The sequence below is a fragment of the Melospiza georgiana genome, chromosome 2, assembly GCF_028018845.1.
Source record: "Melospiza georgiana isolate bMelGeo1 chromosome 2, bMelGeo1.pri, whole genome shotgun sequence".
NCBI classification, from domain to species: Eukaryota; Metazoa; Chordata; class Aves; order Passeriformes; family Passerellidae; genus Melospiza; species Melospiza georgiana.
In genome coordinates this window covers 102,658,068-102,672,127 of record NC_080431.1, presented here as the reverse complement: position 1 = coordinate 102,672,127, position 14,060 = coordinate 102,658,068, and the positions used below count along the sequence as shown (strand labels likewise).

Sequence of the window (14,060 nt, the reverse complement as noted above, 5' to 3'; positions counted from 1 at the left end):
AGAGGTGTAAGCAGCAGAAGAGTCTACAAAGCTGAGGAGGGTATGGGAAGATAAAATGCATGACTGGCTTTTTGTCACCCATTTATTGTTCAGGAATCAGAGTGTGGTGAACTCCAGATTCCCTCCTCAGTTCTGGGGTGGAACAAAGGCTGGTAGCTACAGGCAGCCATGTGGAGAGGGATGGGAACACAGACACATGGACACACAGATACAGGCTCAGACAGGCTGTGGACCTGTATTCTCTCAGCAGAAGCTGGTCCAGGAGCAAAAGCAGAGTGAGAGGTGCTGAAGGTTCAGATGTCTCAGCTCCACATCTCGTTAGGGGAGAGAGAATGCCTGTACTGGGCAGCTACAGTGTGTGTATTTGGGCCTCACAAGGGAAGGGCAGAAAACTGACTTCAGTCTTTAATTTGCTTTTAAATTATTGGTCATTCCCATGTCTACAAGAGGCACCTGGCACAGGCCATCTCAGCATGTCCTCCAGCTCACCAAAGTGGTGGAGCTGTAAGAAAGCCAGATGAAAGTTCAGGACAGCCCCAAGCCAGGCACAGCGCGTGTGAAGCTGGGCTGGATTTCTTGCTCTGCAGGGCTGCTGTGGGAGGGGAGCAGCACCCCTCCTCCCCCAGGCCTGGCTCAGCACATCCAAATGTTCTACAAATGCTCCCATCATATCCCAGACACACTTCTGACAGTCCTTGACGTACTCCCAGGGGCTGCAGTAGTCCCTTTGCTGCAGGATAGACAGAAACATTTGGTGTGCTAAGTCATGTCAGCAGAAGGCTGCTTTCCACCCTCTTTCTGCTGACAGAGAAGTGGAAGAGCTGGGCTGTGGCACGAACAGCCCTGCTGCTGCTGCTGCTGCTGCAAATGAAGAAGAGAGTGAAGAAATGTTAGTACCACATTTAGCTTTATTGAAATTGAACAAATACCTTTTTTTAATAAACCCTTTTACAGCAAGTGTAAAATTTTAATGTTTTACTCATCTTATGTTACAGGTTGTCTTCTTCCATGTAAGCAAAAATACCACCTTTTTTTCCTCTTTTTAAAATTTTTTTTTAAATTTTCTACTTTAAAACATGTAGCAAGGATTTGAATAATGCAGATCCGGCACCAAAAAGTAACAGGTTCTGAAAATCACAGTACAGTTTTAAAATTCTTAGGTTAATTAATGATATTTAAAATGATAGCCACTTTGAGTAAAGATATAAATTAGAGGTCTGTAAACAAGTTGTGTTTACCTATAGAGCTATTGACTGCAGCTACAATGAGAGCGATAATAGAAACTCAATGCTAAACTGAGCGACACCTTTGAGGAAACAAGTTCTTACTAAGTAGTGTGGTACAGGGTAGCACAATAGGTAAAATACAGTTTGGCACCTCAAGTTGCATGTAAAATCAGCAGAAATAAAATGAAGTAAGTGCACTGTCTCCCAACAGAAATAAACCAGGCAGTTTCACTGGTTTTGGAGTGTCAACTATCAAATAAATCACATGACACACAAGTTCAACCCCAAAATTACAATTCTAGTAAAGCAAGATAATATTAAAATGCACACCCACAAGGATAGTAAAGTATAAATATTTTTTTCCTTTTTTTTCCCTCTCCCTTATCAGTAGAAATAATTTACAACCCACAAAAGGACTCCTTGGTGAAACCACTACCTACAGACATGATCATGGAATGTAGCTCAGTAGACTTGTTTCAAATAGAAAGGCAACATTATCCTGAAAAATTTTGGTCCTCTTATAACTCACTGTACTGTAGCCACCACAGTCTCTTGATAGATGTTTTAGGAGAATTGTTTGTTTTCTGATTCTCTTTTGTTCTGAAAGGTAATATCTTGGTGATAAAGCTGGGTATAATTTGGCCCCAATTTTAGATGTCTTGTTGATGCTGAATCTGGAAGAACACACTAGGAGTACATAGGGGGAACCTCCTGCCTGGTCTCACGGCATATTTTGTCATGGAATCACTTTTCCTTCTACACTTCTTTTCCTCTTTGCTAATTTTTTCTCCAGTGTTCTGGGGGAGGGGGGAAGAAACCTTTAGTCCATATGACAGAATGACATTTTGCTGTTTATTTACATGTGGATCACTTTGGCTAAGAAGTCCTGGCAAACCAGAGCTGCCTATTTCTTGTGAATGTCCTCATGCCGTATAATTTTGTATGTAATCCAGTAAAAGATGTTGAAAATGAGGAAGGCGAGTGGGAACGCAGCACGGGATATTGTATCAATCCTTTTTGCACGGTCAACAAACTTCTTTTTGATGGAATCTGAATCCTTTGGTGGTGCTGGAATTGGGTTGGGTGGTGTAGTCTTGACTGCTGTGCCATCTTTGACCTGGAGGCAGTGGCCCATGCCATAGCCACTGAAATTGAATCGGCTGTCACGAGCAACTTCATCTTCCTGCAGGATAAAGAGGACAAATAAGACACACAATCACCTGTCTATTGAGCATACCATGCTGTTGAGTAGTTGAGGTGCACCCCTCCAAAGCACCTCAGCAAATTACCTGGTTACACAATGATACAAAGTCTGGGTTTTAAAGACAAACAAGAAGTTAAAACCCACATTAAAAATATGTGGAAATCAGGTGACTTCTGGTGTTTGTGAATCCGAGCTTTAATTTTTCTATGTCTAAAACAAGTGCCCTGAGTAGTCAGCTGTATCCCAGCCCTGTGGGGAAGAGATTTGACTCCACAGGTTTATATTGCTCTCCTTGAGCTTTCTGTGGGGAGGACACAGGGTCATGTTGGTATCAGGGTGTCTGCTGCAGCCAGGCTGAATTGCGTGACCCAGAGATCCAGGGGCCCAAGCTCATGTCAGTGGGTTTCCACTGCTCAGCCTCTCAGCAGCCTCACAGCTCCATCTCAGACCTATGAAACAAGGGCAGATCATGGTCCCTGGGCACTTGGATTTAGTGCTTGCTGGGAGCCAGGTGCAGGAGCACAAGCTGGTATAGCATCACCCTGCAGAAATCCATTCTCTCTTGTCTGAGTGGGTGATATTTGTTTTTGGAGAGGTGAGTAACTACCACTGAACTTTATCACTATAATAACTGTGTGATGAAAGGCTTGTGACTGTGCTGGTAAATTCTCCCTGATGTTTCTCCTGTCTGATAGAACAATAATACACAAGTTTACAGTTGCTGGCAGCTCTCCATGAAGGATTCAAAACCAACAGACAAAGCAGCTCTATTCTTTTTCATTCCAGCAGGGATGAATTGTAAGTTCAGGAGCTTGTTCTAGTTAAAGACCTTTTATTTGACTGACAGATGCTTCACTGTTGACTGAAAATAACCACTTCTTGGGTTGATAAGGAGCCCAATCCCTCATGGAGGTATTTAATATCCTCATATCTCTTAGCAAACCAGAGCCTTCTGAACTTAACAGAAAATCAAAAACTGCAAGAAAAAAAGGCATTACAGCAGCAAGATATTGAATAATGAGTATATTGGCTGAACTTGGGGGTGGGAAGGGAGGATAATTTGCAGCTATTCAGGATGTAAATCACTGCTCCTTCACAGAGGAACCTCTTTCAATAACAGCATTTTTCTCTCTCCTCAGCTCCAGGACTGGAATTGAATATAACACCCAACTTGCTGTCCTTACCTTGGAGCTGACACGCAAAGGGGAATAATCAGTAGTGTGATTCAAGGCTACCAAATGAGAAATAGTCCCTCTGACTGCTCATGGCATTGAATGCTTATGGAAGGAGGGTAGGCAGTAAACAGAGCTCTGGAGACCCTGTCACTCCAGCATGAAGGTCTATTCCACAGTGTATCCATAAGCAGGTGGAAAATTGCATCATTGCAAGGCTGTTTGAGCACTTATCCAGGGCTTACAACCTTTCCATTTCAAAAGTTCACCATCATTAAGAAAAAGGATGGTCCTCTCCTTTTTCAATTTTATGTATTTGCAGTTTGCAGTACCTCTGTGAAAACACTGCTTGTCCTAGTGATTATAAGCATGTAAAATGTTTTTAAAGATGAACCCACTGAGACCTAAGTTCTGGATAGCCCTATTAGGCAAGGCTTCTCTGGCATGACTTAATGACTTAATAACACTGCCAAGTCCCCCAGTAATACAGGGAGATGCCTTCCTCTCAGTGTTTTTCATTTTACTGAGTTTGAAGGATGAAATGCATACCCAGGACATGAGAGGTGATTAAAAAGGGTAACAGATTTTCAGCAGCTGTGTTGCCATATGTAGTTCATTCATTTTTAAAAAATTTAATTTCTGTTGCTCCTGTGAGATCTGTGGGAAGAATAAAAAGTACTGAGCTCAACGTCAGCTTGGAGAGTCCTGACTTCCACTGTGCCCTGGTGGATCACAGCTTTGTCACATGGGGCTGAGCAATTCATCTTCAATGTCACAGCCTTCCTTTTGAGCTTATGCTGTAGCAACCTGAGTGGGAGACCATCTGACATTAGGGACAGGGATGTTTAAATCAAATTATTTTAGTTATTCAGCACCCAGCCCTCTCCATAAGGATCCACTTATGTCCCAATGGGATTTAGAGCCCTGCTTTTCCAACCCAGACAGTTGTCGGTGCCATTTCTTTCTCACACAAGCCAGAGGGAAGCATGTTCAGTACCCACGTTGGTTTTTTATTTAGGACTGCAGCAGATGGGATTTACCCGGGGTACAAGAGGTAAAGCATTCACCTGGGGTATGAGGGTATGAGTGAAAACCTCAGAGGTCAGTTTCCCTCTCTGCTTGAACATATTTTAATGATTTTAATCTCCTTCTCCCTAATAGATCTCTGGATGGGTTTGTTACTGTTTTCCCAACATTGAGCTATTTGATGGCTAAAAAAAAAAAAGAGGTGTTTATGTAGGGTTTTTTTAACCTTTATCAGAAAAAAATCTTTTCCAAAGACTAAATAAATGGATTAGGAGACCAACATTGTCTTGCTATACCCACTTGTCACTGTGCCTGATATTATGCCCTTACACAAACACAGCACTTGAGATACCACCCAGGCTGTGGCTGTTGGGATTTTTAAGTGCCACCAGAAGCAAGGAAAGCCAGAGCCCTTAGAGCCCCACCTCCAGCCCTGGAGATGCCACAGCTCCATAACCACCATGGGATTTTTAACAGGAAAATCCCTTGGGAGCCAAAGGAGCTTTGCAGCCTGGCCTGTGCCTGCACTCTGAGCACTGCCAGGGCTCACAGGCAGGACCTGACCCCATCAGAGTCTCCCACCTGAGCAGACATCACCTGAAGGACCTCAGGGGGTGAGAACTCTGCCCTTTCCCATGAAAGTGGCCAATAGTGTTGAAAGTTAACCATGAAACCCTGGAGATATGAGGACCCACATGTCTGTGATAAGGGGATACTTTGCCAGGAGACTGCAGAAGTGGGCTGGTGTCCTTTTGGGCCTCTGAGCCCCTAAACTCGTTCCACCCACAGTGAAAGAGAGGGCACAGAAAGGTTTTCTCCACGCTGCTGAGGGGACCTGGGGAATCAGCCCAGGTGCTGGAAATTCATGTCCACCCTGCTTGTGGGTTAGCTCACCCTGGGGTGGATCACACCAAAAATCTTTCATCCCAGAGAAATCTGCCCCACTGGGGACTGTTGCCACACCCTGCCATCATGAGCCATGTGGGGATACCTGGCCTCAGCGACAATAAAACCCACAGTGTGATTTACTTCAGCATTATGGATGTAGTTAAAAAAATCTGTCTCTAAACCACCATAATCCTATGATAAAACTACAACTTGACATTTCAGATAATATTCCAACATCCTGTTACATATAAAGGACTTGGGGGAATATTCACAGAGAAAGAAAAACAAATTTATACACTATACACAAAAGGATAAAGAACCTTTTTAAAATTATAATTCAAAATGGGAGAAGAAGAACTGAGTGCTTTCCCTTAAGTAGTGGACGTGTCTTCCTTTGACCTAGAGATGAACTGCTGCACAGCTTACCTTGGGTACCCCCTGCTGGGGCTCCAAAATCACTCTTCATTCTCAAGGTCCCACTGAGTTCATACCCTCTGACATATCTACCATGGACACCCATCCACTGACAGTCTTCAACCTGCTCTCTAGCTTAGTCACTGCTAAAGTAGTCCAAGTGACTTCTCAAACATCTCTGTCATTATTTTAATCAGACTACACTTGAAACATATCAATTTTAAATGGTACAGAATCTCACTTGCATAAATCCCAGATATTTATGTGTTTAAAGATTTTAAAACCAAAATCAAAGAGCAGCTGGAAGGTGCTGGACATCAACTGGAGTGGCAGAATCCACTGCCATGGAAGTTACTAACTTTATCTTTCTAAAAGGATGTGAAGTTAGGTGTTACATAAAACTAAGTCACAACTCCATCTGTCCTTGATTAAGGCACAGGGGAAAGGGTCACAAACTAGGATGAGAAGCATAGAATAAATTAATAGCAAGAGGAAAGTGTTCTTTTGATAGTTTTCTTTCAGATGTTCGCACTCTGAATATTTTAGAAGAATTATCCATTGAAAGCTGATTATATTTCCTGAGATTTGGGCAAATACTTTCTATAGATGCTTTTTCGACAACATAAATTTATGACTATTGTCTAAAGATGTCATAATGAACAGGCTTAGATATTGGCTTTAAACAATTTTCATTAAACAAGAATTACATATTTTTCTCATTTTTAATTACCCTTTATGAATTTAGTGATTTTTTGTGCTTTACAAATTGATGGCATTAAATCCTCTTTATTTAGTTTTACAGTAAGCAACATATAAATGGGGCTGATACTTCTGAAATGGTTTTCTTTTTTCATTTTTGTAAAGCTCTTATTTCTACTCCATCAGGGCTATAATGTATTTCATACTACCACTTTCACACCAAAGCAATCAGAAATAGGAAAAACACTTTAGAAAATCTAGCCCATTCAATGCCTTTCATGCTCAGCTTTCTGTACAATGCATTTTGAAGTGCTTTGTCTCCACCACTTTAAAATGCTTATTGTCAGCATTGACTAAGTTTTAACAATGAGGAAAATGAGAGAGAGGCTGGCTTCAAACAGTGTATTTAATTTTCTCTCTGATGTGACTTATTCTTTTAATTTTGCCACTCTTTTTCCAACATATGGTGGAAAAACTATTTAAAATACTATCTGGTTTAATTAAATTTCAAGGACACGGATTATTAATTTTAGGTATAGGATAGAGAACACCAGAGAAATTTTCCTTTTGGTATTCATAAGCACAAAGTTGGAAGCCCAGAATCAATTCAGACTTGAATGCAAAATGGAATCATTAGGGAGTGGACACCAAAATATCTTTGGAGATTTCATTCTTAAATCATCTTTATGCCTTTGAGACACCTCCCATTTCTCATACTTTACATAATTCATGGTGTGGGTTTGCAGGCAGTCAAGCTTACATGGTTTCAGTTCTCTGGAGTCACTGAGCATGTGGACAAAGACAGTTCAGCTGAGAAGCACATTTGGACTTTCAAATCCCCTTTGGTTCCTCACAGAAACCTCTTACAAAATTCAATTCAATTTAATTCAGTTGTGAGGAGATGAGAAGGAAGGTCCTTTCACAGATTAACTGTTTAAAAGGCAGTAATGGAGTTTAGGAGTAAGTGATCGATTTCATAACTGGGGGATTCACTGGAGGGGATCTCTAAGAGATTCTTAGTGTGAGAAGCACTCAGAAGGAACTGAGTTATAAATAAGCTGGGACAAAGGTTCCCAAGGGGAGGTACACAGGTGAAACAGGATATTCAAAGCAGACAAAGCTAAACCAGGCTTTCCAGAAGGATTCTAAAAGATGAGCAACTAAGTAACAAAATAGCAGTAAATGAAATACAGAGTTGATAAGGGCAACTTAATGCATTGCAGAAGATAACCATAATTACACATAGATGGTAGTGGCCTCAAAATGTTGTTGCTTTTTCTTTTCCTTGTTTGTGAGTTTGGGAAATTACTCTGACATTAGTCTTCTGCTAAACAGCAGTCAGGAAATGAGCAAACAAAGAGAAAATGCCATTCTGCCATTTTATCTACTCACAGAGCATTCAGGTTTTGGACATTAGAGGTATTTCTGGCCACTAAATCCTACTGAAGACATAGCAGAAGTATATAAAATACAAAGAGGAGCTGCAAGGATGGCAAAGGCCTTTTATTTTGCATAAGGAAGAAGAAAAGAGATGAGATCTCCTCATCTTAGAAAAGCTATGTTTGGAAATGATACCACAGGATGCTAACAAGCTTCTCTGATTTCTTACAGACTGAAAAGCTCTGGATGTCACCTATGCCAGATGTCATTCCCACTCCTTCTTAATCCAGACTTCAGAGGAGCAGAAGGTGATGTAAAATTGTCACCTTCTCACTTCAATCCTGCCCAAACTATAGACCAAATACTTTCCAGAATTTGGTTTAAATATATTTTTTTCTAAATATTCATCAAGATGTTTAATCAAAACTCTAAACAGTCTCTGACTAATACTAGTGCAAGATGACATTCCATCAGGACCCATCATCCTGCATATGACAGTGGTGTTCACCCTGTTCCTGCCTATCTTAGCAGTGATTTTTCTGCTCACTGAGGTTTGCTTTGCTCTCATTTGAACCCTCGTGCCTTATGGAGTCTAAGTAAAACAGACCTTGTATTATAAATAGGCATTTTAATTAATGGAAGTGAAATTGGTCATTGTTGTCTTTGTTGAGGGTTTCCAATGCACAAATTTAGGCTTGTTTTGGAAACCTGTGTTTAGTAGTATGTTCTGTCTCCAATAAACAGCAAAAAAGTCTCTGAAGCATGAGTGATTTACTTACACAGTCTGTAAGAACAGCAAGTGAACTGTTGTTAATGCAATAATGAAATGGTAGTTAATGCAGCTTCGCCCTTTTCAAGTAGGAATTGAACATTATCCAACTGAAAGAGTAACATAATTTAAACATGTTGTGAGCAAAAATATTTTCCTGCCCTGAAATATCTATAAGTAGAATAAAAAATTTTCAAAAATTACTTTAATATTAAAGATTATACAGTTGGTAAGGATAAGTGATTTGCTAGAAAAAAAAAAAAACAGAAAGCTTTAAAGCTTTTTCTTCAGTAAAGAATGGCTTCTGTCTGTAAATTTTGCAAACACAATTAATGAAAATGTCCTATTCAAATTCAAGTTTTATATATAATATAATGAATATTTTCATTTTAGGGGAGGGAGAACCAGATGAACTACTGTTTTGCAAAGCACCATAAATGTTATGATAGAGTCATTCCTCCTAAAACACCAGTAGATTGATTCCTGACACAGTCTTGGTTGCTTGTTTCCTTTTATTTTAAGTGAAAGTTATGCCTTAAAATATTCAGATACGGGTATAATTTGACTGGATATTAAATTCTCTCAGGACAGTAAAGTCTGGAGACTTGACTGCTCTTGGGTAAGTTCTGCCAGTCTCTCTCCAAAGAAAGAAGAGGCTGGCCACTTTATCAGTGGGAATGGCACATTATTCTGTTTTACATCAGACAAATACATGTTGGTGACCTAGATTTGAAGGATAATCTGCTCTGACCAGAAATCTGTTGGATAAAGGGCAACTGACTTCTGCTCATTCTGTCTGCATGCAAGGCTGAGTAAAATGCAAAGCTGGTGTTAAAATATGTGACTATTTCAGCTAGAACATGAAATAGCTGTTAATGGGCACATCAATATAAAGCAAGACTACATCAGCTAAAATTTTAGAAGATCAAAAACCTGAAACACCAATGGAACTGTACCTAAAATTCACTTAGTCCATTTTCCCTTGCTTTCTGCAAGATGTCTACATCAGGAGAGATGAGCGGACTCTCACCTTCCTCCTTTTAGCAGTGTTGAAGCCTGAGCCTCAGACTCCAGTGCCCTCCCTCCCTGAAACCTGCTGCAGGGTCAATATCACAGGACAAGGGCACAGGGTGTCTGTCGGTTTCTCGGCTGTTTAGGTGACCTGGAAAGGCCCGGGGTGGCCTTGGACAGCCCGCGCTTCAAAGGACGAGAAGAGACTTCAGATCTTTTCTCGGTCTCGGTGTTTATTAATTGTTTATCTAAAAGATTTTCTCTTGGCCCGACAGAGGTCTGCTCAGCAGCCAGCCATGAGCACACTGCGAGCCCCCGGGGCGGTCACCTATCTTTATACTCGAAATTACATATACAATATTTATCATTTTTTCCCCAATACCTTTTACCCTTATTAACCAGTGCACTTTTAGTAATAACCAATCCCAAAGTGCCAACATCACCACAGAAGATGGAGGCCAAGAAGAAGAAGAAGAAGAACAGGACACGCCCCAATTCCTCCATCTTACTTCTTTAGACCCCCCAGTACAGAAATCTTAAACTCTGTGTTTTACACTCTAATTAACTTATCCCTTCACCATTCACCCAGTGAAATCCTCCCATCCTCATACAGGTGTCGTCTCCTGTGTAGGATCAAAGTCCAGCCACCAGACACTTCTGGCAACATTCCAGGACTCCCGAGTCCCCCAAGGGTGGTCTCGGCCACTCTGCACCTCCGTCCTGAGGTGCTGAGATCCCACAGGTGTCCCCAGGTGGGTGACAGGCATGGGAGAACTGCCACAGCAACATGTGGGACACCCCTGCCCAAATACTCCAGTCACAAATATCTGAGCTACCCTCTACACAGGACTTTTCCTGTCAGGTTCTCTGGTCCTTTTCTCAAAGCAGATTTAAATACATTGGGGAGGATTATTTTTATCACACCTTTGTGAAATTTCTCAGTGCTCTCTTCTTTAACTGTATTTATTCTAGGAGACTTTGCTAGACCGCTCCTGTGCCCTGGCCGTGCCATCTCAGAGTACCTCATTAGTCTGTCAGTCATAATTAAAAAATAAATAAATGTGCACACAGGGCCCATAAACAGCACTCATGATTGGATTCCTGCAGGTTACCCTCTAGAACAACACATTGCTGGGATGTTTCATGGCTCAGGTTTTGATTGTCTCATCCTTGGGGTGATGTGCAGCCCACCTGCAGCGCTGTCCCTGCCTGGGCCAGGGTGGGGATGAAGTGCTGGGGCCTGAGCCATCCCCACCCCTTGCTGAGGTCTCCTGCTCGGTGCCAGGAAGGGGCACAGGAAGAGGACAGGCAAAGGGAAGGAAGAGGAAAGGGTTTTTTTCCTTTCTGGTGGCACACTCTCACCTTCAAGCCATTTTCTACGACAAACACCCAGAATGAACCCCAGCAAATGCAGGCAGAGTTTACCAGGGCTTTCTCAGACATTCATGCATTTAATTCATGCAAATACTGAACAAAATGAATTAAATATTGCAAATTGCATTAATAATTTAAATTCTGTAGCTAAAAATAGTTAAGAATATTTGAATAATCTTAAAGTGTTCACATGCAAATTTTATAAATTTAGTCGGGGGAGGCTGTGGGGGGTATTTTGTTTCTTTCACTGTTTTTGGTTTTGGGTGTTTTTTGTTCCTGAAGTTGGATAAGCCTTTCTTTTCCAGTTATCAGTTCTTAATACCAGGCTTCCAATAAATAATGTTTTGGGGTTGGTTTCATTTCCTTATCTTCTATTACACAAGTTACCCTTTCTGGCTTTCCATATCATTTATTTCTTGTTTTTAGTCAAGATCTCCGTCTGGATTTCTCTAGCTATTCTTGTACAAGCCGAAAGCATCATTGGCTTTAAAAAAAAAAAAATTGCCAGATATCTGCGCTTCAAACTTGCTTCCAAAATAAATTGTTGCATCTTAGAAAGATCTTGGCTGTTTGAATGTATTAGATATTTACTACACTTATAGACTTCTGTATTTTCATTTTTTATTTGCTTCTGTGAGGGTTACTCTATAAAATTCTGGTGTTATTTATTCTCAGGAAAATAAACATTCATCACTAGGTAAAAATCAATGACACTCAATGCCACAGCAACTTGACAGTGCAATCTCTACATGGAATTGTTGAGGTGTTTTTTTCTCATCTGATAAGTAATAAGTCCACAAATTCTAGAAGGTCATTGGAAGTATGCATAAAATGGAAATTAAATAATATTTCATTTTAAATGGGTTTGATAGTTTTTCCTTTACTGTGCATTACACACACAGACACACACACACAGTGTGCATGCACCCATCCATGGAGATAGATGTACCTGCATATAGGTGTGGGCAACTATTTAATCTAGTCCTCTAATATATTCCCTGAAGGCATTAGCTAGTGGCAAGTTCACCTAGTGAGAACATTTTTATTCTATTTTAAGATTAAGGGCACTCTCCTGAGAATTTATTAATTATTAATTTTTAATAACTTCTCAAAATGCTAACTTTACACTAGCTTTTCCCCTGCAGTAGTTCTGAGGAGCAAGAATACAGATCACACAGGCAATGGCCATTAAACCTTCCCAATCCTCTCTGCCCATAATAGGCTCTTTGGTGGGATGCTGACATTTTTCCAGGAGGACCATCTGGCCAGGCCAGTAACTAAGCAACAGATCTCCTGGTGATGGCCTTTTATTACTTGGCAAAAGTGATACAAGGATAACCTGAAACAAGAGATTTAACGGTGTAAGAGAGAAGCCAGTACTGAGGTACAAACACATGAAATGTGGAAGCATGGCTGTAGCACTGGAAAAGGTATTCTTGGGAGAAGATCTCAGATGCTTGTCTGAACTCAAGTTTTGTTCAAGAATATCAAGGAAAACAGGAAAATAAATGCCTGGTTAATTTACCTAAAAGACAGCTCACAAGGATAACACAAAAGTAAAGGTTTGCTATGACAGCAGCCTTCCTGAGACATGTATGTTATATGTTACATCTATCATGTCCTGGAGTAATTCTAAAACAGTGTTTGCAGTGCCAGAGCTCTGGAGAAGCGTGTCATGAGGTGCATGGAAGAGGTCAGGACTCACTGTGACTGCCTACACCCTCCTGACCTCGAGGTTCCACTGCTGAGAAGGAATGGCACCAGGGCCAGGATGATATTTGGGAAACATTCCAATAAGCCGAGGAACAAAGCAAAGCAGGAGCACCCTGAGAGACAGGGAGCTCTGGCAGCTCAGATTTCCACTTCACTGAACATCCAAGAGCTCCATAAGTACCAGGCAGGAGAAGACAAGAGGTGTTTGGTGACAACCTACGTTCTGTACAGTAGGATATCACACACACTGAACAGTCAGAATGAGTGGGCATTAAACTGATTTGTTGTCCTCTGAGCTGGAAACATGGATGGGGTCTTTGAATGGGGTCTAATGTGAAACACAGGCAATTTGATAACTACTCTTGGTCCTTTGCTTTCCTGTCTCCTTATTTCTGCAACTGTCTCTTCTCTTTTAAACTCCTTTTTAACTCTTTTTTTCTCTGACATATTTTGCCTCCCAGATCTGATTTTGCCTACCTCCTCTTTGATGCTTTTATCCTCACTGTTTTCCTTTTATGTGGCCCATACCTTCTGCTCGCAAAATTCAGTTCCTTCCTTTGGTCCTATCTGCTGTGGCCCCTTCTGCTCCTAGCAGCTAAATTATCTTCCTCCAAAGAAAAGGCAAGCCATAAAAGTAGAACTCCACCTTGTCAAGACCATCTCTAAACTGAGAGGTGTTACTCTATGTTTTAAGAATAGACAGGAATTAGATTTTGTTTTCTTTTGTTGATGTTGGGTTTGTTTGTTTTGTTGATGTTGTTGTTTGTTTGTTTTGTTTTGATGTTGGGTTTGTTTGTTTGTTTGCTTGCTTGTTTTTAATTGAAATAATCTGCTTTTGGAAATCCACAGAGTTGATAACTGCTCAAAGAGTTTACAGTACCATAAAGCATTTTGAAATGTGATGCTTCTCATTTGATCTACTGCTCATGGCACACAGCCTGTCCCACTGCTGGCAGGGAAAGCTGAGGATCACCAATTGCATGGGTCCATGCAGCAATCTGTGACATTGTTCTGACCAACCAGAATATGCAACAGGAACCTTTGGGAGGCTTTGGAAAATGATCACGAGTGCTGCAAAACCAGCAAATGGAATTTTGTTTTTATTCTAAGTTTAGAGCTCAGTAAAAAGGGTTGTTGTTTGTGCATAGCACATGTTCTACTCTACTGAAAACTGAGTAATGTGG

The 14,060-nt window shown here is 41.0% G+C and overlaps 1 protein-coding gene across 5 annotated transcripts in view; it reads right to left on the bottom strand.

The window, feature by feature from the left end:
* Positions 1–888: 888 nt before the first annotated feature.
* The window catches only part of GLRA2 (glycine receptor alpha 2), a 121,583-nt gene continuing 108,411 nt past the window's right edge, over positions 889–14,060 (bottom strand). For all 5 annotated transcript variants that reach the window (XM_058045178.1, XM_058045177.1, XM_058045180.1 and 2 more), the window contains one exon: positions 889–2,409. In XM_058045178.1, the coding sequence (XP_057901161.1) occupies positions 2,131–2,409 (279 nt within the window). In that variant the 3' untranslated portion in view covers positions 889–2,130. The remainder of the gene's footprint in view (positions 2,410–14,060) is intronic.